Source organism: Harpegnathos saltator, unplaced genomic scaffold, assembly GCF_003227715.2.
Source record: "Harpegnathos saltator strain DR-91 unplaced genomic scaffold, Hsal_v8.6 scaffold708, whole genome shotgun sequence".
Lineage (NCBI taxonomy): Eukaryota > Metazoa > Arthropoda > Insecta > Hymenoptera > Formicidae > Harpegnathos > Harpegnathos saltator.
In genome coordinates, this window is record NW_020230547.1 from 378,226 (window position 1) to 401,606 (window position 23,381).

At 48.5% G+C, this 23,381-nt stretch overlaps 1 protein-coding gene across 17 annotated transcripts in view; it reads right to left on the reverse strand.

The window, feature by feature from the left end:
- Positions 1–4,801: 4,801 nt before the first annotated feature.
- Ca-beta (Calcium channel protein beta subunit) overlaps positions 4,802–23,381 on the reverse strand; it is a 96,829-nt gene continuing 78,249 nt past the window's right edge. For 8 of the 17 annotated variants that reach the window (XM_025305687.1, XM_025305686.1, XM_025305690.1 and 5 more), the window contains 9 exons: positions 21,768–21,884; positions 19,837–19,956; positions 19,553–19,757; positions 18,637–18,734; positions 16,500–16,726; positions 15,964–16,129; positions 15,466–15,835; positions 14,649–14,687; positions 4,802–10,724 (listed from right to left, as the gene is read on the reverse strand). In XM_025305687.1, coding sequence (XP_025161472.1) covers positions 10,540–10,724; positions 14,649–14,687; positions 15,466–15,835; positions 15,964–16,129; positions 16,500–16,726; positions 18,637–18,734; positions 19,553–19,757; positions 19,837–19,956; positions 21,768–21,884 — 1,527 coding nt within the window. In that variant the 3' untranslated portion in view covers positions 4,802–10,539. The remainder of the gene's footprint in view (positions 10,725–14,648; positions 14,688–15,465; positions 15,836–15,963; positions 16,130–16,499; positions 16,727–18,636; positions 18,735–19,552; positions 19,758–19,836; positions 19,957–21,767; positions 21,885–23,381) is intronic. The other 9 variants (XM_025305691.1, XM_019843457.2, XM_025305698.1 and 6 more) reach the window with 4 other exon arrangements.

Consider the following 23,381-nt stretch of genomic DNA (forward strand, 5'->3'; position numbering starts at 1 on the left):
GTGATCACGCGCGTCGATTATTTCGGCAGCCGAATGTGCATTTACCTGCGAACATGTCCGCATGCGTGTCTCGTCAATGGCGACGCGCGTCGATGGGACGTGGCTTCATGTCGCACTTCTGTCTCGAGTTAATGTACCTACGTAGAGTGTAAATACCATTTTTGTATTATCTCCGTTCATATTTTATAAGAGGAAAAATATCGAATAATGATTTACGTGTCCTGAACATATCGCGCCTCTCGTGTTTGTTTATTTTGCCCGCGCGTGAAGTATCGATAATTGCTCCACCTTGATTTCCGCGATGGAATCCCTTCGCGCTGTGTGATTGTGTGTTGCGTGGTGAATCTTTTCTTTCTGGTCGATCGCGGGGACAGTCTGCCGCGAGGAACAACACAACGCCGGTGTCTCATGTGATGTGATAAAAATTTTATTTACAAATGCGATAAATGTAGGAATTCGGGCACCAGTGACATGCGGGAGAGAATCGACACGACCGGCCGATCGACCGATCGACCGTCGTCCGCCGCGACAAAGTAATCGAGATCCCCCTCGCACTCTCCTCTCTCTCTTACTTCCCGCTCTTATCTCTCCGAGACATCACTGGCGAAGGAGAGAATCACTGAGATGTAACAATCATAATCTTTACATTAAATACGATTAAAGTTTAGCTATTTTAAGGGCTATGCGGAATTACAGTAATAGAAATATTTGGTTTCTCGAGAGGGGGGAGGTTCCTGTCGCAGGATTTTTTCCGGGGGAGAGGCGGGTGGTGGGACGTGTGTCGGGGGGGACTGGGAATATACTTCTTTTTTTTGTTTAAGTTTCAAAAGGATAACATCACAGCATTGACATATCAACATCGAAACGATCAGTGCATCGCGCCCCGCGAAAGCCACCGAGCCCGACTCGATCTAAGAAGCGGGGAGCGAGAGGTCCTCGCTGGCTTGTTGCTCGCCGGCTTTGGAGGGCCGCGCTGCAACGGCCGTAGCACTTTTCGTTTGCTATAGAACAATTTACAACATCTCATTAATTAGACGTCTCAATTCCGTCTTCGAACAACTGCACGCATTATACGCAAACTGTGTTCCTCTATAATCGGCCTCTTTCACTCGCTCGTTCGCTCGCTCACGCACACACGTATACTCTCTCTCTCTCTCTCTCTCTCTCTCTCTCTCTCTCTCTCGCACTCTTTTCTTTTCCCCCTCAATCCACCTCGCTTTGTTTTACGTGATCATAACAATTAGATAATCGAATAGTAGCAGTGGGACTGACACAATCAACCTCAATAGCTCACAAATATGCTTTTTCTCGTTCATTCTCTCTCTCTCTCTCTTTCTCTCTCTCTCTCTCTCTCTCTCGCTCTTTGTTGCATCTTCCGTTAATGGTGCATCAACAGTGAAATAATAATAAGTTCTCTTCTCGAGGGAAACGAATGGGTCGCGGACAGATCACGTGGCGCGCCTTGTCACGTGCTAAATTATTTTCTGCGTGCTTATCAGTGGGCGACACCGATCGCGCGCGTTCGCGACACAGGAATATAGACAATATACAGAGAAAATCTTTGATCCGACGAACCAGCCACGAAAGGAAATGATCGAGGACGCTCGCGCGCGTACACGAAGTCTATCATTCGTTCGACGACACGATTCCTACGCACACGACGAGATTGCGTCTGGTCCTCGCACTAATGCTGATCGGTCCGAATCGACGATCGCTTATCGCGCGATGCGCGCGTGTGGAAAGTGCGAATCTCGCGGCGGTATCGGCTATGGATATCTTTTGTACAATCTGGACACCTGCATCAAGAAGCTGCGTGTACCTTTGAACGCTCAAGGAGGGTTGCGGCTTGACACAATGTGTGTGTGAATCGTGTCGCGGGATCGGAATATGTTCTTGGCGGCCGAGGTGGCTGAATGAAATTCGCTGGCGAAATTTCTGACGCTAAACTCGTCTCATCTCGCTGGGTAATGATAAGGTTGCAAGAGCGAAGGACGCATTCGGAGCGAAGTCGATTCGGGCCGATGCATGACGCCGCCGTCGCGCGCACAATCTTATAACCGCCGCTCTTTTCTCTTCTTCGTTATACAGATATACTTTCGAAACCACATACCGCGGCCAGAGCAATTGCGAATTATTGCGAAAGCCTTAAGGCTCGATACAAGGACAGGCGTTTCGCGATATTTTAAGCACACCGAGGGGATTCGCACCGGCCGAGTGCGCCTCTCGGCGACGTCTCGGATCGTCGCGGAGGCGCTTTCACGGCCCACGCTCAATCCCCGTTTGGACCTTCCAACCATATGGGATTTCATTCAGTGAATACGTCGATGGGACGAACGAGGGAAATCGTCGTCGACGACTCTCTCAGCGCGTTTCTCAGCATCGCGTGCTGCAAATCGACGAACGGAAATCCACGAAAATTTGCCGCGTCGCGATCGAAATACATATCCTACCTTAAGAAATACTGAAAAAGCTGCGAGCCTATAATGGAATCTTACTCTATCGCCGTCGCGTGTGAATTGCGTCCGAGGCTAGAATTATTATACAAGTATACGCACTAAGCGATTAATCATACACAATTAGCGATCGATCGGCTGGTCTTCGTGCCGACAGAAACGACCGTCTGTCGCCTCGAAGACGGCGATCGAAGCGATCGTCGCCGACGATTCCGCCATTATAAATTTTCTAAGATTTTGCACCGGCGCACGCGTCGAAGAAACAATTTCCGTCGAGTTGGACCCGCGAGTGTAGCTTCGAGATTCCCAACGGGCCCGAGCTCGAAGCTAAAGACGCGAAGATCCTTCTGCAAATCCTCCTCCTGACAAACATTCACGTGCGCACGGTGCGCGACGAAATACTCAGTCGTACGTAAACCTCCATCGATCGTTAATCAATCGTCGATACAATCAAACAGCGTCTCAATGAAACAGTAAACTCTCTTCCAGCCCCAGCAAAGAAATTATCCGGGTCCGTGAAGCATCGCGAGCGAGCGAGCGCCCGTCGATGGAGCGCCCGTCCAACGGTCCGACGGTACGGAATTAACTAACTAAGCGAATAATTACCATTACATGCACACAGTGCGAGCCAACGAACCAAATCCCACGCAATTATCAGGTCAGTTCGCGCCCTACACGCGCACAGTTCGTACAAGTGCGATACGCCGAGGCTTCAGCCTCGCGCTCTCTCCAGCCTTCTTCTCGCTCTCTCTCTCTCTCTCTCTCTCTCTCTCTCTCTCTCTCTCTCTAATTCACATCGATTCACTCGCAGAGTCGTTTTAGTCTTCAGAAAATTCGTATGTTCCCAATTGGACTTTCAGTGTTTCGCCTCGCTCATGATCATCCTCGACTAGTCAAAGCATTCTTATCTAGCATAACGCCTAGACGACGGAGCCCTCTATACGTAAATGTACGCGGTATAAAGTCCGTGCTCCGATCGGATTTGGAGTCGTCGAATTTCAAAGGAAATATCGCTAATTAGCGCGCGTCGCGCGCCTCTTGAATGTCACAAAGTAGCAATTTAGCGTTTACCCAAAACGATCCGGTGTTGATCTCGCCAGAGAGAAGAGACCCGAAGTTTCTCTCGATCTTGAGAGACACACGCCGTGGAGGATTTGATGAACGATGACAAATGCTCGTCACCAAAAGCTCCTCGAGAGAATTCAGTCCGTTTCAAAATTCGACGACGCGGTCTTTCGTTTCAGCGAGGTGTTCAGTCGTTCGTGTAAGCTACACGCAGAAACTACGAGCGTCGGGCTAAGCATTTGCAATCGGAGGATGTGGGTTATTCGCTTTTGCTTCTTTTTCTTCTTTTTTTTTCTTTTTTTTAGAATCGCTTCCATCGAGCTACATACTGAGTTCTCGGCGCTACTTGAACGCTACGCAGATCAGACACTACTCGACGATGTCGAAAGTAACGGATGGATCGCCCGCCGTGTCTTAAAACTCAAGTCCGATATCTCCAGCGCGCAGGTACTAAAGGAACGTTTCCGCACATGTATACATGTATATTTCTCACCGTAACTGCATATATGCGTATGTGTGTATGAGTAGTTCAATGTACTCATGGATGTGTGCGAACTTCCATGGCTGCTTATTCCGAGAAGTTACAAAATATTATAAAAATTTCCATCTCGACAATCAAAGTGCCTACAGGATACGTCTTGCTCGACTAGGACTACGCCGCGTGTCTTTGCGCAGACCTTCGCTCAGACCCTGACTTGGGCCCGCAAACAAGCAGAATCGATCAAGCAATCAACCGAGCGATACATTCGATCTCGCAACGAACGATGTCCACATGCGGAAAATTGCATACGCCGAATTTCCGTCGTGACGCGAATCGATGTCACGCTATCTGAAATTATCTTCTTAAGCATCGAACGCCACGTCAGCCATGCTTGTGGGTGACGCGTGAGTTCCCTCAGAAAATTCCGTCAGCCGAGTGACGGTTTTATCTAGCTGATTAATAATAATAATATTACTAGAAAATTACATTGACAATAATTTTACTAAATATTTAATTTGATTGAGACTGTGACTCGTGCGGTGACTTGGCGATTTCTTCAAGCCGCAGCGCACAGAAAGATTTAGCCTGATTCGGTTTCCGCAAAGTAAAGAGACAGAAAACACACACATGGGAAAAGCTCGCGAAAAGTATACAAGTGCGCGTTTTCTCAGTGTAAAAGAAACGAAGCAACGGTCATTTGTCTCATTCGATGCGAGTCGATACAAAAAACGTCGCACAGAAGCGAACGCAGCGTGTGTATCTCTCGTCAAGTAGACCCACAGCGATCGTATGACGAAACGTATTTTTTTTTTTTTTTTTTTTTACCTAATATGTACAAGTCTGGGCTGCGAGGGGATCCCGTGATTAATCGTCCCGAGATGTGCGCCGTGTCGCTCGTTACGGAAATCGGAATTTCGCGTCGGTCGAACTCAGCGATGATTTCTTACGTGACCGTTTGCCGAAGAATGGAACATCCGCCGTTCTCCTCCTCATTCAAACGCGACGTTAAATATTTATACCTATATATATATATATATCTCTCTCTTTCCTTTTTTTTTCTTTTTTACAAAATTTCTGCCTAAGACAAAATTTACATCCTCGACATTGACAAGCGATATTGACGCAGTGCTTTGCGTCGGCACGAAATTTATGCGAAGCTTCGAGATGCTTCAGAGGCAAATATATTCGTATAAATACGTGTCTATCTAATCGTAAGATTCAAGTATTATAAAAGAGACCGACAAACCTAGCATGAACGTAACGTCCGCAAATCAATCGTGCTTCGCGACACGCTTTCTCGTAGAAATGCGTCCTTAATCGGTACCAATTATCGTCCATAGTGACGCTATTATTTTGCAGAACGCAACGTCTCGTGTAAATTTGTCGACCGCAAACTGTTATCCTTGAACGTGAAAAACCGGAAGTAAACTAGCTAGTTAACTAAGATGAGACATAACTTGAGTAGATATATTATGTCAAATAATTTTCAATCGTTCTAAACAGTTAAATGAAAGTCAAACGTAATTGAATTTAACAAGATCAAACAAGAGTCCAAATTCTGCCGGCGCATTATGATCTTCTCTTCTAAATTTACACGATCATAAAAAAGGATTACGCAACGCAAGCAGGTACCAATTAAGGATGAATTATATAGCACTATTTAACCATAAAAATCATCTTTTCAAACGTTACGCACACGCTCACGCACACACATACACACACACACACTCTCTCTCTCTCTCTCTCTCTCTCTCTCTCTCTCTCTCTTGCTCATCACCAACTATATATATTTATCTAATGTTTAAATAACGAACAATCAAACAAACGAGTGGCCTACCATGAGCTCAAACCACAATCCGATACTTGACGATCTTCACGAACGCATCGAGAATCGATCGCAGAAAATGTGCAAAATCTATATTCATGCTCGGTAAACTGCTGCGTCTAGAATCAAACAAGTCTACGCAAGAATAACTCACTAAGACCCGACGGTCAAGAGGTCATGTACTTTCAAAAAATCTCCCCCTTCTCCGAACGAACAGCTCTCTCATTGTTACTCGATTCTCGAAGGAACAACGGCGGAATATTATCCGAGAACGTATAAAAGGAAACAATGTCGAGATTACCCGCGTCTAGTTCACGCTAACGCTTAACGGCGATGTGCAGACAATAATAACGGGCATCGCCAATCGAAAAACGCGGCGTTCGCAGCCGCCACATAGGAAAAGTTTCCGATTAATTTAATCTAAATGGTGATCCACATGCCGATGATCGTGATCTATTTCGAACTACTTGGCCGCGAGAACGCCCTAAGAACTCGGTAAGTTTTATTTTCGTCAAATATTACGTTTATGTTGTCCCCAGCAATGCTAATGGAATAATCGTATCATCCTAGGCGGGAAATGTCTCGTGTGTAATCGTGTTATTTTGCATGTATGTGTGTGTGTGTGTGTGTGTGTGTATGTGCGCGCCTGCTAAACGAACCGATACGATCAACCTCTTTCTTCCTCTCCATTTTTTATCATAGCCGGTCGGATGGCTCGACATAGGTTGGAATCGAGAGATGTTCGCGATGAGCGTGTCACGTACTGAAGGTCTCGCGTGACTGTAAATGCCTTTCGTACCGTCCGTGATGCTTTTAGCATAAAAACAAATCGAAGATCTAATTACAAGTATCTGATTACAAGTAGCTGAATGCCGATCCACGTTGCATGCAGCGCATGCGTCGACGCTGCACAGGTGAGTACTTGAAAACGGTACTCGTCTGAAGGCTTCTTACAACAGTATTTACATGATGCCGTCGGTGGGAAATGTGAATAAAAACGCGAGTCTTTCGTTCGCGGTGCTGAGCATCAACCGAAATTCCAGACGCCATCGCAGTTTTGCGCAAATGCCCGAGGAGCGAGTTGAGCCTTTCGCTCGCAGCGATGAACGGAGCAAATTAAATCGCGAGATTTACGTCGCGAGAAACGTGGCAATCTGCAATTTTCGCAGCGACAATTCGGAAAATTCGACTCGCAGCGCGATTATCGCATTATCATGTACAGGCGAAGGAAGTGATTTTCATTCACATTTCCGTCGGATAGTCAGTTTCTTTGAACCTCTCTCTTATCTCGATTAAAATTCGCCGAGTGATACAGTGAAACAGTCACTTGCGTTTGTGTACAATTTATATGTATATATGTATACTATATACACAAAGTGTTTCCCTCGGTGCGACGTGCGTGTGCGTATGCATATTTACATAAACGCATACATGCGCATACGCACACGTACACACACACGCTCTCTCTCTCTCTCTCTCTCTCTTTCGCGCGCGCGTAACTCTAGTAAAATATATAAACACATCTTGGCGTCGCGACAGATTGTCGACACGCCCGATCGGAAACTTTCAGCGGTTTCAGCGGATTCAGCGCACCAACATTTTGCCGATATCTCGAGCTGTCGTCAGCGTGTGTCGTCTCGTAAATGAAAAAAGATTCCTCCAAAAAACGCCTCGTCTCTACGTTAGTTTGCCTGATTTAATTACGTGATCGATGGTGAGCGTCATTACATTGATCGTGTTAAGTCGCTTCAGCTAAGTTCGCCGTGACGGCGGGCGTTTCAAGTTCTACGATCAAATTCAAGAGATTGCGGAGCCGCATTGCGGTCGTGGATCGCTCCTCAGTGGTGATCGTAAAATTACAGCGGCGACGTATTCGCGCTGCCACGATCGACGATCGAAAGTGGGACCTTCGCGATAAGCTCCGAAGAAATCCGGTTCTCTTTCCGTCTCAATTGCGAGCGGAGTCAGCTGTTCAGTCGATCATAGATCGCTTCGCTAGACGGCCGTAGCTTCTCCTCAAGCGCGATCGATCAACATTATCGTTTTCTTACAATTAGATTCTAGAGTGGAAACCAATCGTTCGCCGCAGATTCCAGTTTCCCTCGGCCGCGAGAGGAGATCCGGTGCCGCGTCGATCGCCGATCGCTCTTTCGCGCAAAGATTTGTTGGCTTTGGGGCCCGGGAGGAGTCGGTGCAGGGATTATATAAGGCCCCAGGGCTCTCTTTTCACTTTCTTTCGAGTGCACTTTCTATCTTGGTCTCTTCGTTCCACGCGATTGTCTCGCGCGTCTACTAGTGTCGTCGAGCTGGTTCCGCAAATGGGGTTTGTCCTGCGTGTACTGCGATGACAAGGACACTGGAAGATACATATCGTTTCGACTCGACCAAAACTCCGGTCGGGGAGATCGCTCGACCGAACGATCCCCCCTCCCTACACTATACTCCGAATCCTTAATTTAAGTGTCGTCTGCGATGATTTCTTTCGATACTTGGAAACTCGCGCGTGAATGTTTCGTGAATGCGTGGAAGAGGTCCATCCTCATCGCAATGTGATTTTAGGATTTGGCAAGTAATACGTATCTAGAAGTAGGATCCATCAAGGACACGGATGTATGTCGAAATGTATACGTGAAGATTCCCGGTTAACAACAATCGACGATCAATTGCGTTCAACTCCACCATGAGATTCGAGTCGCCCGTCTACTAGTCGTGAGTGTTCTAGACGGACGATTAGGATCTCAGCGTGGGACCAAGCGCCGTTAATCATCAAGGATCATCTCTCGCCGAGCGCGCGCCTTGGGACCGTTCGAAGAGGGTTTCTCGCGTTTATGGATTTTCCTCGTAGCAGAGATAGCAGAGAACCGTGAGAAGTTTCGAGAACAAGCAGTACAATAGATAGCTCGCGCGAGAGATGTGCAGGCTTGTCCTCGGTTGAGTGTGCGAGTGACCTTGAGCAGCAGCGCGCTCAACGAGGAGCGCAGGATGTAGAGCCCGGTGTGTATCTTTTTTCGGGGATTACTCCACGACCTCGCTCCTTCTCCACGGCCCAAAGCGGTCGTAAAAGAGATGTCTCGCGAGGACGCAGTACAGACATCGTCTCGTCATGGTTAACGGTCGCGGTGTCGGCGCCGTAGTGCGCGATCAACGCTGCTACGGCAGTCGTTATGATAAATGGTATGATGACATGTTCGACATGGTACAGCTAGAGTTGTCGAGTGCAGACTACGTGATCGGGCAAATATCCGTGATATTTGTGCGCGGGTGGGCTGTTCAGTGGCGCGTAATCAACGAGTAGCCTAACTCCGCAACTGCGGCCAATATCGTAATAATAATATTGCCAGAGTACAATGTGTGACATTGATCAGGGTTCGTTGACGAAGCGAGACGCGGCAAGCACAGACGTGAGAATATGAGTTTCCGCGGGAACGGGTGACGTATGCGAGTTACAATCGTTGCTGGTGCACTGAGACGGAGACTCGTCCGGAGACGCGCGGGAAATTGTTTGCTTTCTCGTGTCCTCGCACGTAGTTCGGCGATAAGCGGCTCTGTCGTCGCGCACGCGCACGCGCTGTCGATGAATCATCTAATGAATCAGCTAAGATATCAGAAGACGAAGAACAGAGGCATGTGCAGTTTTTCTATTTATCATCCAACTTTGCTTGACTCGCTGTTGACGCGCTGAGTGCCATGCTGCTCGTATTTAGCAAGAGTTTCCATTTTCAAGACTGACAATTTTATTCATCCAATTGGAAATGATTCACCCAAGTATTCAGCCCGATCCAAGAGTCCAAGACTATCGTGAATATTCTCGGCTGCAGCAGTTGAAATCTGCACGTAGTTCGCGCTAAGGACTCCTTAGGGGGATCCCTAAGGGCACCCTAAGGGGACCTGCTGGGCCTCGCGCTCAGACTACTCAGCATGACAGTCAAAGTGTCAACGAAGCGTAGTCAGACACGCAACAGAGTCGACGGTGCACGTCATCGTAATAGCTGGCTATGTAAACGAACTTTAGTTAGTAAATAGCGGCAAATATTGTAGCGGTGTCGCGGATGCAGGAGCTTTCGGAAGATAAGGACCCACGCTCGCGAGAGCGTGTTTGTCGGCAAACACTCGGACTCGACTGATGTCCGCAACAATTTTTCTCGCAACTGAAAATCGACGATGAAGCGTCGCGTCGCGATCACAATTACAATTGCCGTCGCAAACGGCGCGAATAAAGTGCAAGCGCGGAACGTTATTATCATGCGAGATTAGCGTGCACGCTACTGGCGACTGGCAGCGCATGGACAATGAGGTTTTCTGGTTGGATGAGTACACGGAAATGAGTTGTCAATGGTTTTTTCTCTTTTTCTTTCTTTCTCAAGGTCATCCAGGTGCGTTCGGATAGAATCGATGTGATGCGGTATGTGTTAGGCTCGCTCGGTCAGGAGCGCGCGGAGATGGCGTGTCAGCCGAGCTGAGTTTTCGGCTTCTCTCTTTCTCTCTCTCTCTCTCTCTCTCCCTCTCTCCCTCTCTCTCTCTCTCTCTCCTCTCGTTTCTTTTTGGCGAGTAGCGCGGCAGGAAACAGCCCCACTAACAGAGCGCAGCGATCTTATCGCGAGGTAGCGTTGCGCACTTCCTACATTCGGTAGCGTTACCGGGAGGTGAGCTCACTATAGGGCAGTGGTGCGCAGGTGGGGACAGCGCTGTAGCGACAGACCCCGGGGCCCCAGCTCCTAAATAGCATTAAGAGCACGCGAGTCCTGCTGCTGACGACGCCTCGAGGCACTGCCGTAATCGACGCCGTATTCTTCCTCGGCGCCGTAATCGTGCTCGCCGCGATCGCCCCGGTCGCGATCCATTCGCTCCAGCCGCGATTTTCTCGTCCCACCGCTGACGTGCCCGCTGCTGTGTCCGGATCCTGTGTCAGGTAAAGATACGTTAGATTGTGCATATCGAAGAGCTATTGCGCTCTCAAGCGGTCTGTGATTTCTCGCTATGTTTATCGACAAGAAGGTTTATCGAGAAGCGACGCGACGTGAAGCTCATTCGTTCGGCATTTTCTAAGAAGACGAAAAAAAAATCATCATATCTTTTCACGAGTTGCTTGTACGAATATCACTGTGAGCAAGAATGTTCAAAGTTCGCGCGCGCGTCTTTTAGCTTTCTTTGTCGAGTGAAAATCAAGAATCGTTGAGATCAAGAAATAGACTATGAACGAGTCCAAATGTCACTACGTCAGGAAGCTATTTACATGTTCACATCATTCACACTCTATTCTACGGCAAAAAAGAACATCAGCCGGGTCAGGGGGTGGTTATCGTTGTGAGCAACACGGAGATGAGCGGAATTGTCCACGCTCCAGCCAACTCATTCCAACACCCCACGCTAACCCAATATCCATGCAAGCTCCAAGCGAGAAAAAAACAACAAAACGAAAAGGGAGACGTGTCGCAAAGACTCCGACGTTCCAACTATCGTTGCGCAGGTGCGCAGAAATCGAGAAGTAGAAGAGTGTACTCGTGTGTTCGACACTTTGATGCAACCTCGTACATGAATCTCGCGAGATGATAGATCATGTCGAGGATGAGGAAACCCTCCGTAACTTCTGTCCTCTCGACTCACGCGGCCACGTCGTTAATCTCTACCGTTAAGCTATTCTATAGTCCTACTCTATGTGAGAGGGGTTGGTGAAGGGCTTGTGAAATGTACCAAATTCAACAGGGAAGCAGATAGAGAGAGAGAGAGAGAGAGAGAGAGAGAGAGAGACTACGGCTGGACTCCCGATCGCGACACGCTCGGAACTTGGGCATAACTTTCGCGCGTTCAAAGGATCATGACGAAGAGAGGCACGGATTACCTCTCGAAATCGGCCTTCGGCGTCGATGAATCGATGGAATCGAGTCCGACCAGGTGACACTGACGCGACATAGAAATTTCGAAAATTGGTGAAATTTCATTTCGCACTTTTGCAAATAATTATTATCTACGGATAAAAACGCACGAGACGCTCGGACGAACTGCATCAGTTAATTTCAAGAAAAGAAACTTCCAAACGCGAGGCAATTAGCCTAGCTTAATGAGGTTAAATAGATTTAAGCGCGTCGTGACCGGGAGTTCAGTCGAGACATAATTTCACCAGGACGGAGGAGTGCGTTGCCGGTCTCTTGGGCGGAGGTAAAAATAAACAAATCAAGTTGGATACACAGTGGCATAGCCGAGTCAGTGCAGCAGCAATCCGATTAATTATTTTCTTCATAACTCTTACGACGTACATTACGTATCGAGGTAGATCGATCAAGTGCAAATAATAATCTATAAAAAAAAGGTAAAGGACGGTTTACATTGTAATACGCAAGAATACGTCTCACTTGTAAGTGATCGTGACGGATCATCGGTCAAAGAAGAACACGAAGAAGCTGCGGCGAAGCTCTTCGGCCACAAATCCCTCTCGCGATCCCGAAGCTTGAAAGTGAACTTTCGCGAGTAAGTCGAGATGCAGTAGCGAAGAATAAGATGTAATTTACATGAGAAGACTCATGTCTCCCGACTGCTGTCTGCATGACGAATCCGTAGTTACTCCACTGCGCAGAGGTGGATAAAGTAACAGGGCTACATAAATCATGTTCTCTGCTCTGCGAGAGAGAGAGAGAGAGAGAGAGAGAGAGAGAGAGAGGGAGAGAGAGAGAGGGGGAGAGAGAGGGAGAGAGAGAGAGAGAGAGAGAGAAATAGATGAAATCGGGTCGGTTCCGTGTTTCCGGGCCCATGCACCAAACCCATCTGTACTTACTACGCGCCCTCGCAAAGGTATCCCTATTATACAGTCCCTAATTCTCTCAAGCGCATCCACTCGGAATTAATATTCACGGGCCGGACGGAGCGTACAATTTGGCCGGTCTACGCCGTAAAATCGCATCGGCGATGAAGGAGGAAGTAGAAGCGGCCGCACAACGACTGCTATGTCCCGTTCGGGCCTTCTTAACTCGACCGTTTCGTCTTGGTCTCGTCATCGCGACCATAGTCGTACTGGCCCTCTTTTCGGATGATTCCCGTGGCAGCCACCGCCTCCACTTTTACACGTAAACAAAGAAGAACATCGGAGTCAGAGCTCTGGTCGCTGACGACAACGGGGCCGGCGCGGTGGTCCGCGTGTGCTCTTTGCGGCTCTTTGCCTCTTTCGCGAATTCTTTCACGCGCGCGCGCTGACGCGTGAATCGCGCAGCGCGTGGAGAGGAACTCGCGGCAATTTCGGGCATGTGCGACGAAGGGGACGAGTGAGAGAACGTCAAGTCAAACGGTAATTATCGTACGGTTCGCCGCCTCGCGCGGCCACCTAACAGCTTTGGCGTTAGTTTCAGCGTAGCTTGAAAGCATGCGCGGATCTTGACAATTTGAATATCTCGGGACAAAGGGGGCATCATCTCGGACATCGAATTCCACGCTTGCGAATTCGGGAAGTTTGTAATCTCTCTCTCGTCTGAGAGATCTAAAGAGCCATTGTGTGCTGGAAAATTCGCGCGCGTTCAGCACTTGAGTTAAAATTTAGAGAAAAGAAATACTCTCTTCTGTGTGTGTGTGTGTGTGCTAATGCGCAGCGTGCACGAAGTAAGTTAATTAAATATACGATAGACATGTGTTTTATATTAATGATTACTTGACATATATGAAATACGAGAAGGGAAACCTTTTCGTGGCTGTACAAAAAGAACTGGTGGGAGCGAGGGGTGGGGGGTGGGGGAGGGCGGAGCGATTGCACAAGTAAAAACGAAACGTAGAACTGTCCGCACTAACAGGGGAGAATAAACGCGCCCCGGTCTCACTGCACTGCATACATGTTCGTTTCGACCCCTACGTTTGATCCGTACATTGCCGCTGAAAAGAAATATAACGTCAGGATAAAGTGACATCGACTCGACGACTAACGGACACGTGTTAATTGTAGAAGCAGCTTTAGTCGTCGGTGTGGTTTGGCGTCGATGAATGAGTGAGAGATGTGAGATGTAAGGTTTCGAAGACCGCTGGGTAATATCGCGGTATAGGTCCTGCGAATCGTCGTCCGACACGTAATTGCACATCGGTCGGAAGTAAAATTACAAGTAACACCGAGAAGCATGACTAAGTTGCATGCTCTGTGTTAAAAAAGAAAATGAAAGAATAAGAGACAAGTATAACAGATCCAAGTGAAAGGGTACGAGAGAGACATTAAAGAGAATAGATTCCGAGTATGTGAACACAAAAGGCCTGTTCTGAAGTCGGTTTCGGAAAGCTTCGGTGTTAGTTTTAAGGTTGGTAGGTCTTAAAAACTAACTTGGACGCGTTCCGTAATTGATCGACCGATCGATCATCAAGATAATAAGTGATAAAAAATCTATAAATTTCTCCATCCGATAGTACAAAATTAATAGCTAAAACCAAGCTGTAAACAAAAACCGTACGTGTGCGAACGTTCAAGCGTGATCAGCTGATCGGTTACGGAACGTATCTAGGTTAATTATCTAAGGCCTACCAACCTTGCAACTGAAACAAAAATTTCCGTAACCGGTTTTGGAATAAGCCTAGAATAAGAAAGATAATAATAATTTGTACAACATCAATGTGTGCTTATAGATCGTAACAGAGACCTCAGACATAGATCTCAGACAGGATGCAGTGGCTAGTTCAGGATGCAGTTGCGTGCTACTAGCGAGACTTCGCGGACGGAGGTCGCTATTTTCATAGGTGGGTGCGTGCAACGTCGACGTGCAACTATCTCTTTAGCGAAGTACATCGCTGGGGATGAAGGTAAAGACAAAGGGTACGACAAAGGGTGTGTATAGAGATGTGCTCGAGGAAAAGGTTGGGTTACCTCTTGGCTCGTGACCGTGGCAACTCTCGTGATGGGCACCTGAGAGAACAAGAAGAAAGTGTCGAGTGTTAGTGACAAAATTGGGGCTCGTTAGACTTTTGAGTAGGTTAAGAAGCGCGAGCGGGGTTAGGACGTCGAAAGAGGGCATTCGAGGAGGGCGTCTGAAGAGGATATTTGAGTGGTGACGATTAATGACACGAGTCTCCGTGAAACTTTTCCGAAATACTCCGCACGGAACTGTCGACAGTCGTTTCTTCAAAGCCGGTACTTCGCTCCGTCTCGGACATTGTCAAATTCGCTTATAAATGAGACCGACTTCCGGTCGGCGGTGCCAAAGACGTCAGTCCACGTATTCCACGCGTCAATTTACGTGTTCGGCCAGTCGCCGTCGCTGCCAAAAGCGATATATCGTCGCGCTCAGGTCTACGTGGCGGTCTGATGATCTTGGATAATCTCCACACACGAGTGACCAAAGTACCGGCTCTTCGCTGTCGATATCTTACACCGATGCCGTTCGCAATCTCCCACCGTCTCAAAATCTCTTATTGTCTACGACGAGGGTCGTCCTTGGCCGACTTGGGAATCTCTAACGTCAACGATACGCAAATATTTCACGTAGGTTTCCTCCTGATGGACGCCAATATGTCGCAACGTCTACGCTCTAAGAACGCTCTAAAAAGAAATTAATTCGCGATGAACAGGAGAAGGCGACCGTCTTGTTCGAGTTGTTTGAAATATTTGCGGATTTCGGGATTCTCGAAATAACTTATATTAGAGCTGATCAGTGATATCTCACCGATCGCGTTAATCGTGATACCTGATGGCACGCGTTGCGCCAGTGTATCTACAGGCGCATCAGGTGCTGGCACTGCGCGTGGCACCGAGGTGATGTCCGGCGGATGCGTAGCTCTCCAGTAAGCTTCCAGATACTCGGCTACATGCTCGCACGCCTCCTCCAGCTGATTCTCGTCCAGGATGACGTCGAACATCTCCGCCGGACACTGCGACAGCTTCTCTGCGGCCACCATTTGTACGTTGAGGTGACGTATCTGCGACTTTCCTCGGGTCTTTATCAGCCTCTGCAGGACTTTCGGCGAGGTGATCTTCAAGTAGACGATCGTGGGCGCCAGACTGGTCTTCGCCAACTGCGACGGGTGATTTATGGTGTCGCAGTCCAGAACAACCAACTGGAATGATTTTAAGTGGGCTCAGGGAAAGCTCGTTTGCGCACGATACCAAAGTCAACATCCGCGGACCGAGTGACTCGGACAGTGATTTTTGGTGGCAATGTTTCAACATATATTTCTCCACCGACCTGAAGGGTCCTAGCAAGCTCGAAAATCCTCTCGATCTCCTGCTGAACTTCCGCTAAACAAGTGCTCCTGCTGGTTGACCGCTCCATGATCGCTCTTTTGGTTGGATTGTTCAACAGTGATCTTTTCGCTAACGAGATATCCGCCATTACCCTCGTGATTATAATCCTGTAATAAACGATTATTTTTATGCAATAGTCCGTAATACTTGATCGAGAAGTATAGATGATACAACTGAATGTTACACATTACAAGCTACAAGGACAAACCACAACAACGAAAAGTATAGCAAGCTCAAGTTGCGTGCATCAGTAACAGCTTCGCAATACTTAGTCAAACTTGACACGGCGCGCTCACTGTGCGCAGCATATTGTAGCAGTAGCGCCGCACTAGAAGCCGAACTAGACTCAGCTACGCACAAACGATAGAGTAACTTGACGAAAAGATACGCCCGTTCGTTCCCCGTTCGTCCGAAAGCAGGAGCAAATAATCTGCTCAGAAATAACAGAGCCGATGCTTAAAGGAAACATCAACCGACCTGCCTTCGAAACGATGTTTGAGAAAATCAAAGAGCGCCTTCTGCATCATGTCCGTCACTTGGTAGCCCTTGAGCGACGGTCCAACCAACACCACAGGCCTCATAGAAGGTACCACGTCGTAGGGAGCCGTCGTTTCCTGGAAAATCGAACGAACGGTCAGTCCGACCAATCGAGATGGGCCCGCTCGCCGGGATCTCAGCCTCAGGATAGTCTCACTTACGTAGGACTGCGTGAGCACGGTATGCAACATTGAAACATTGAAATCAGTTAATGGCCACGTCGACTTGACACATGCGACCTCCTGCACGGCCAAAGTCCTTCCCCGAGATCGCTGGACGAACGAGCGCCCATGAACGGAGGTCCTCTTGGAGCACCGAAGGTACTTTGGCCAAGCAGCATTGTTAGTAACTATCGGTAAGGTATCGGCTAAGGTATTAACGACCTTCCTACGAACTATAATATTTCGTTTCGGCTCTCTACAGATTCTACGGTATGATGACGACAAACGATCGCCCCCATGACGCGTGATGCACCCCGATAGAGGATGATCGCTGGACGGATGCTGAATACGTGGGTGATGACGGCGAATAAACGGATCAACGGTGGGTGAATGCGTGACAATATTCGCCAGTCATTGCCGGAGGAAATCGTCCCACATTCAACATTACATACATATACTGGCGTCACGTGATCACGTGTTGATCCTGTCACGGGGATGACTCGTGGAAGACATTCGGCAATAATGCGGAAACTTCAGAAATCGAGAGCAACGTGGCCCAGCGGGACTTTAAATCAAACGTTCTCTAGGTGGAAGGAAATTATATTGCAAAGTAAGCACACACTATTACTCATTACTTTATCGTTATCAAATCAAAGAAAATCAAAGAAGAGAAAGAAAGAGAGGACAAACGGAAGTCTCTCTAAAGGCGTTCTTACTTCGTGTATTTTTGTCTGAGAAAAATTTTTCTTCAACTTATATATGTACACGTATGGCAGACTTATTTTAACAAAAACGATCTGCGTCGGTCTTCGCTCATGGAGCTTGTAAGCCCACAGGCTGTCAATTGCAATTTACATCTGAAAGTTTCGTCGTAAGTGGCGTGTACTTCACTTGAATGTCTTAAAAAGATTAATCGCGCGCTCCGGCACACGCGTCAGCTTCGAATAATGTTTTTAAGACAGAATGCACGCGGATTTTAATAATAATCGCGAACAGACATCTACATACACATGCACATTTACAAAAATAATTCTACATGTGTTCAAGAGGACCACGATATCTTTTAGCGTCGACTGGTAAATTTAGCTTCTCAGGCAGCGTCCATACGACGACAGCGTGTTCGGTTCGAAGACAACATTCTTGGCATCGGCGTTACTTTCGCGCCATTAAAATACAGCTTCTTATTCTACATCCCTTCGAGGTCTACTGTAAGGTCTCATCAGCCAGGGATCAATTACTCGGACACATGGACAAAGCCTGAAGCCGCACAAGGTCGATTTAGCTAGGCAAGAATCGTCTGTACGCTAGACTAGTGTGAGTGTAAAAGCAAGTGATCATCACATATTCGCCAAGCGAATAATAAAGCGTTTACTTTTGTCTTCTCCCTTCGTAAGAAGGCCTTCGTGAGAAGCCTAAGCGGATTATCGCCAGCGATAATCGACTCATCGGCTCAAGGAAACCGTGAGCGTAGGTTTCCCAAATCTTATCGATCCGTCGTCCAAATGTGATCTCCGGCCTTCTACAACAGGTCGTTAGTCTTGAGCCATAAGCAAACTGATCAATCGTGGTCGATTATTTATTGGAATAATCGATTGCGACTAACTGCAACAAGACTAACGGCTTGCTGTGGAGAGACTTAGGATTGGATTCACGCAGCGTCCGACATCCGAGCGTACGACGTACGATATCCAATGGGAGAACAGCTTTCCAATGGAGATTTGGATTCTCTATGAGAAAGGTGTTCTCCTATTGGATATCGTGCATCGTATACGCATGATGTACTGAACTTGAACGTCACGCCAGTTCAATATGCGTACGACCCGATCCAAGTACGTAGCAAAAGCCCAAAAGTCAGAAGAGTAAGATGTGCATGGTGCATTAGATATTCGCGACACCGTGACTCGCCGAGTGTTTACCGGCTTTTTGAAGAAGTTCTTCTTCTTCTCTTTCGCAGGTGGGGTCGTCAGGGTCGCCTTGCCGGGCCGCACGTTCCCGACGCTGTCGCTCTCGTCACCTGCCGAAAGAACACGTCCAAAGTTACTCAGAAATTTGGCTTCTGCTCAGAGCAGAATCGACGAGTCCTTCTTTCTCTCAATGAAGCTATCAAGCGGCACTCAACTGATGATGCAGCCTAGACGTAGTAATTCGATCATTTATGCTTGATTTCGCAGCTTATGACAGCGACTATGTCGAGCTTCAGCAATGACAGAAACGAGCGCGTGCATTGGCGAGCGGCACGAATACGATGACTTACCTCGATGACTTTAGCAATGAAATGAAAAGTAAGTAGAGCGTGTATGAAGAAGCAGATGCAGTAGTGAGCGATTTTCTTCGCGTGATGCGGAGACGGAGACGCCCGCACCTCCGTGTGTATCGCAAGATGCAAGAAAGGGAATTTTGATGTCGCGTCGCACTTTGACGATTTCATACCATTTCGTACGACTGGAATCGCGTCAACGTTAAATCCCGCGCGTGCTGCTTGACGTCGTAACGGTGAATACCCCACGACTACATTCGCTTGCTGATCACACAAGGAGGAGAGAGAGAATCGCATCGATCTAAGATTCGATCTGAGATGTCCCGGGGCGATGTTTAAGCGATGGAAGCTAAAGTTATGTATGTGTCTAAAGTAGTAGGGATACTTATAGGATTTCTCAAGCGCAAGTCACATCGTTTTTATCTTTACGACCGGCCTGTAACAACGATCCGTCCGCCTGTAATTCGCTGTCGAGGATCGACGAGGGTCAAGCTGAGATAGAGTTCCCGATCAGGTACACCAGGTTGGGTACACCGTAAGTTTTGGGGGAAAGAAAGAAGGACGTACTAGGATACCTGGCGTAGGTGGTGTGGAACCACGTGAGGGCATACCACTCTCAAGGTTCCCTGAAGACCCTCGCGCCAAATAAAGACCCTTCGTGCCACGCGCGGCGTTCGCCTGCAGCCTTAAGGCCTCCAGCTTCACCGGTGACGGGATGAAACCCACGTCGCAGTTCTCTTTCACGAGCCTGCCGATCCACCAGTTGTTGTCGTACTTTTCCTGCGAATAAAGCGACCGGTCCGTGAACGCGGGGAAGACTCTGAGACCCATCGAGTGGCCGTGAATACGAGCCCGTTACCTTGATGTGAAGAAAATCACGAATGTTAAAGCTGACGGCCGAGCCGTGGATGGGTGAGTCATCGTCGACGGATCCGTCATAGCTCACGTTGGTTCGCACCGCAAACGCTACCGGCTTCGTCTGAAACGTGAATCGAGCGATGCCTTCATGAGCGATTCAATTAAGATTACGAGCACACGTCGCGCACTTGTTCCCGGCTTAATCGGCAGTGTCATTCGTATCGTGCGGAAGGTTCGAGAACCTTTTACATTCACACGTTGCAGTGTAATATCATATCGACGTGGATATCCGTAGTGTCTCTTTTGGGAGCTTTTGGGAGTAAACTGGTCTCTCATCGCGAGACACGCGATGAGATAGGTTGCGCATGTTGCTTCGGGAAAGATTTGCTTCTCTCGCCGCAGCGAGAGAAGCAAATCCAGCTCTTCCGCGGCTGCGAGGGAGCACGAGCCTTGATTATCGAGTTCCATGACAATCGCGGTGTCGTCGCGTACCACCGTATTTAGTTACGTCTCATCGCCCATTCGCCCGTGTTATCGACTTTTCTATCGGGTCACGGTGCAGCCCCTATATCACAATATGTACGCAAACACGGATAACTATATCGCGTGTGTGAAGTGGAAAATAAAAGCCGGCCACTGACGACGGAGCTTCACGGCCGATCGACACATTCAGTCAGTTATGCGTGGACGCATTGCCAGTGGCACAACGACGTTGCTTTAATAAGGTATAAAAGACCATCGCGGGGCGGGGGGGGGGTGGGAGGGGGGAGGGGGGAACGCGCGATGCGAAGCTCACTTCATTTTTATTGCGATGAGCTGTCCCTCGAAGGTCGACTCTCGCCAATCAATATCGGTTTGCCGCTAAGTCGAAGAAGAGAGACTCGACCGATCGGATCCCAGTATTCGACGTTTGTGCAGTTTCGTAACTTCCCTCGCACCCTCTTCGTTACTCATCGCGAAATCGTCCCGTTAATTTCACTCTTCCACAGTCGCGAAATAAAAGAATTCGTTGAAAAATAAAATACTGTTTCGGAGCGTACAAGTATCAGGAAAGAGCACGAGACACAAGTAATATTTCAATGTAACGACGTAATAATGCGAATATAAATAACACGGTAATGAGAGAGCCAACGTTGATACAACGTTTGTATTTGCGCAGCGTGTGCGCTCCTCGCGAGTCGTCCCGTTAATCTGATCTTTGTGACAATTACACGAAGAAATTCAAACATATACATTTTAGCGTATGAACATCGGTGAAAAGTACAAATACTTTAATACTTTAATATCAGCAACGCATAATAACGTGACTGTAAATATAATAACAGTACAACGAGAGAGAGAGAGAGAGAGAGAGAGAGGGAGAGAGCGAACATGTGGACATTGCCCCGTCAAAAGTTTGTCAGCGCAATTTATCTCTCCCGAAGCAACGTCCCTCGGTGAAAGGGGGGGGAGGTGCCCGGGGGGAGTTTTGCCCGAAAAACGTCGCTCACATTCTTCTCGCGGAGCAACTCTCGATAGGTGAGCGTCGACATCATCGCCGCGCTTAAACATTAAAAGCTGCAGGCGCCCGCGTAACTTTTACTCGTACTTTTCTCGCAGATTTATCTCCGTGGCTTGAGGCGGCCGCGAGGAGAAGTTATACGCGAGGCGCGTCTGATTGGCCCCGCGCCCAGACAGCCCCGTTCTATTTTCCTTTTTTTTCCATGGCGCTTCTCCCATCCCGAGCATCACGTGCCGTCGCAGACGGGCGCATCCGGCTGCGCCTCGCTTCTCATGTAAATCCACGGTGTTTATGACGCGACAATGAAATACGGCGACGATGATGAGACATCCGTCCGATCGATAAGCTTGACGATCCAACGCGCGCGCCGAGAGGAAACTCGGTGCGGGCTCGGTGACGGCGCAGCGCACGTTGGAGGATCGATCACTCACCCTGGCTTTTTCGAGTTGATTGAGGGCCTGCTTCTCCTTTTCGCGTCTCAAGCTTTCCTTCTCCTCGTCCAGCGAGAGATCCGAGCTCGGCTGCGAGTAGTTCGAGTCCGCCGAGCCCTGGAATCACACGGACGGCGTCGTCCATTAGATTCAATCGCACGCATCCGCGAGAGGCTTCCCAGCGGTTTGCGGGGAAAAGTGCGCTAATACCAACTATACAAGCGACTTTTGCCGCATAGTAACGTTTCCCGCGCGGTACGACGCGGGCGTCAGCGGCGAATTATCGCGCGATTTGCCCGGACGGTTCTCTGAACGTTGCCTTCCTCGCGTTTCCACAGCCTTCGACATACGTGACACTGAAAGTTTCCCGTTGAGACTTTGACGTTATCGCGCGTGTGGAACAGACCCAAGAAATTTCAAGTATCGATTTATCACCACTGCAGCACTATGTATGTACATGCGGTATCTCGAGCGAATCGGCCCGACGTGACTTCTCGATGGAGGGACAATGTGTCGTGCTTAGCGGTGTCCTGCGATTCATACGCTGGATTCGTAAAGCGCCCTGACTCGAGGCGCAAAAACTACCGCGACATTGACGCATCAGCTGCGGACATTTAATACCGCCACCGCCGCGGGTATTTCCGGAATAGATATCTCACCCCTTGAGAAGCGGCACGCTCAAACACTATTTATAACGCTCGGTGTAAACATGTATAACGAAAAAATACGAGACCGCGAGTGCGATAAGGTATCCCCCGACGTACGTTCGTTACGTCTATCGCGAGCACCGGCGACGCTCCCGCGCAACAAAGGCAATCGATTCAACGATAGTTAATTGGTTAATTAGTTTCTCTCCTCTTAAGATCTCAAGCGAATTGATCGAGGGAAAATCGGAGGGAGAAAAATCCACGCGTATGCGACGCGCGTACGGCCATGAGTACGGAATCGAGGCTGACGTAAAGCTCGATTCGCGCGTCGATGAAACACGATAACGGCGATTTTCCGCACGATGCGTCACACTTCGTCGGATTTGCGGCGATATACTTTGCGAAGTTACGGGAGTAGTTCTCACGTAACGCAACTTGCGACGCAATTGTTTGAGGAGGAGAACAAAGGTGGCGGAGAAGGTAAATTAATATTTTCGCTCGGGAGGATTTTCCAGGCTGCCTGCCTCGCGCGCATGGCATCTCAAGCAGAACCTGAGCGAAGGACATTAGAGAGAGAGAGAGAGAGAGAGAGAGAGACCGATATAGACCTTCCTTTTTATATTTCGGTTCAATTACCCGGTCTGAAATCGCAATGGCAATTTCTTCGCCACGCGGGACACTTTTCGTCGCATTTCGTCGCCCCCGCTCCTCCGCCACCCCCGCGATGCGGATTGCGTAATCTTCGCGATCTCGATCGCGTTCGTTTATTTGCAATCGCAGTACGCGCGATTTACGCCCGCGATGAAAATTGTTTTAAAGTCACCTAGATCGCCTCGATAGAATCTACCCTCACTTCAAAGAAGCTTTTCGAGGAACGAATTCACTCGGTCGTAGCGGGTCGTAGCCATGCCAACGGCCTTTACTTACCGCCTCATGACCGACGCGTACTCACCCCTACATAAGTGTG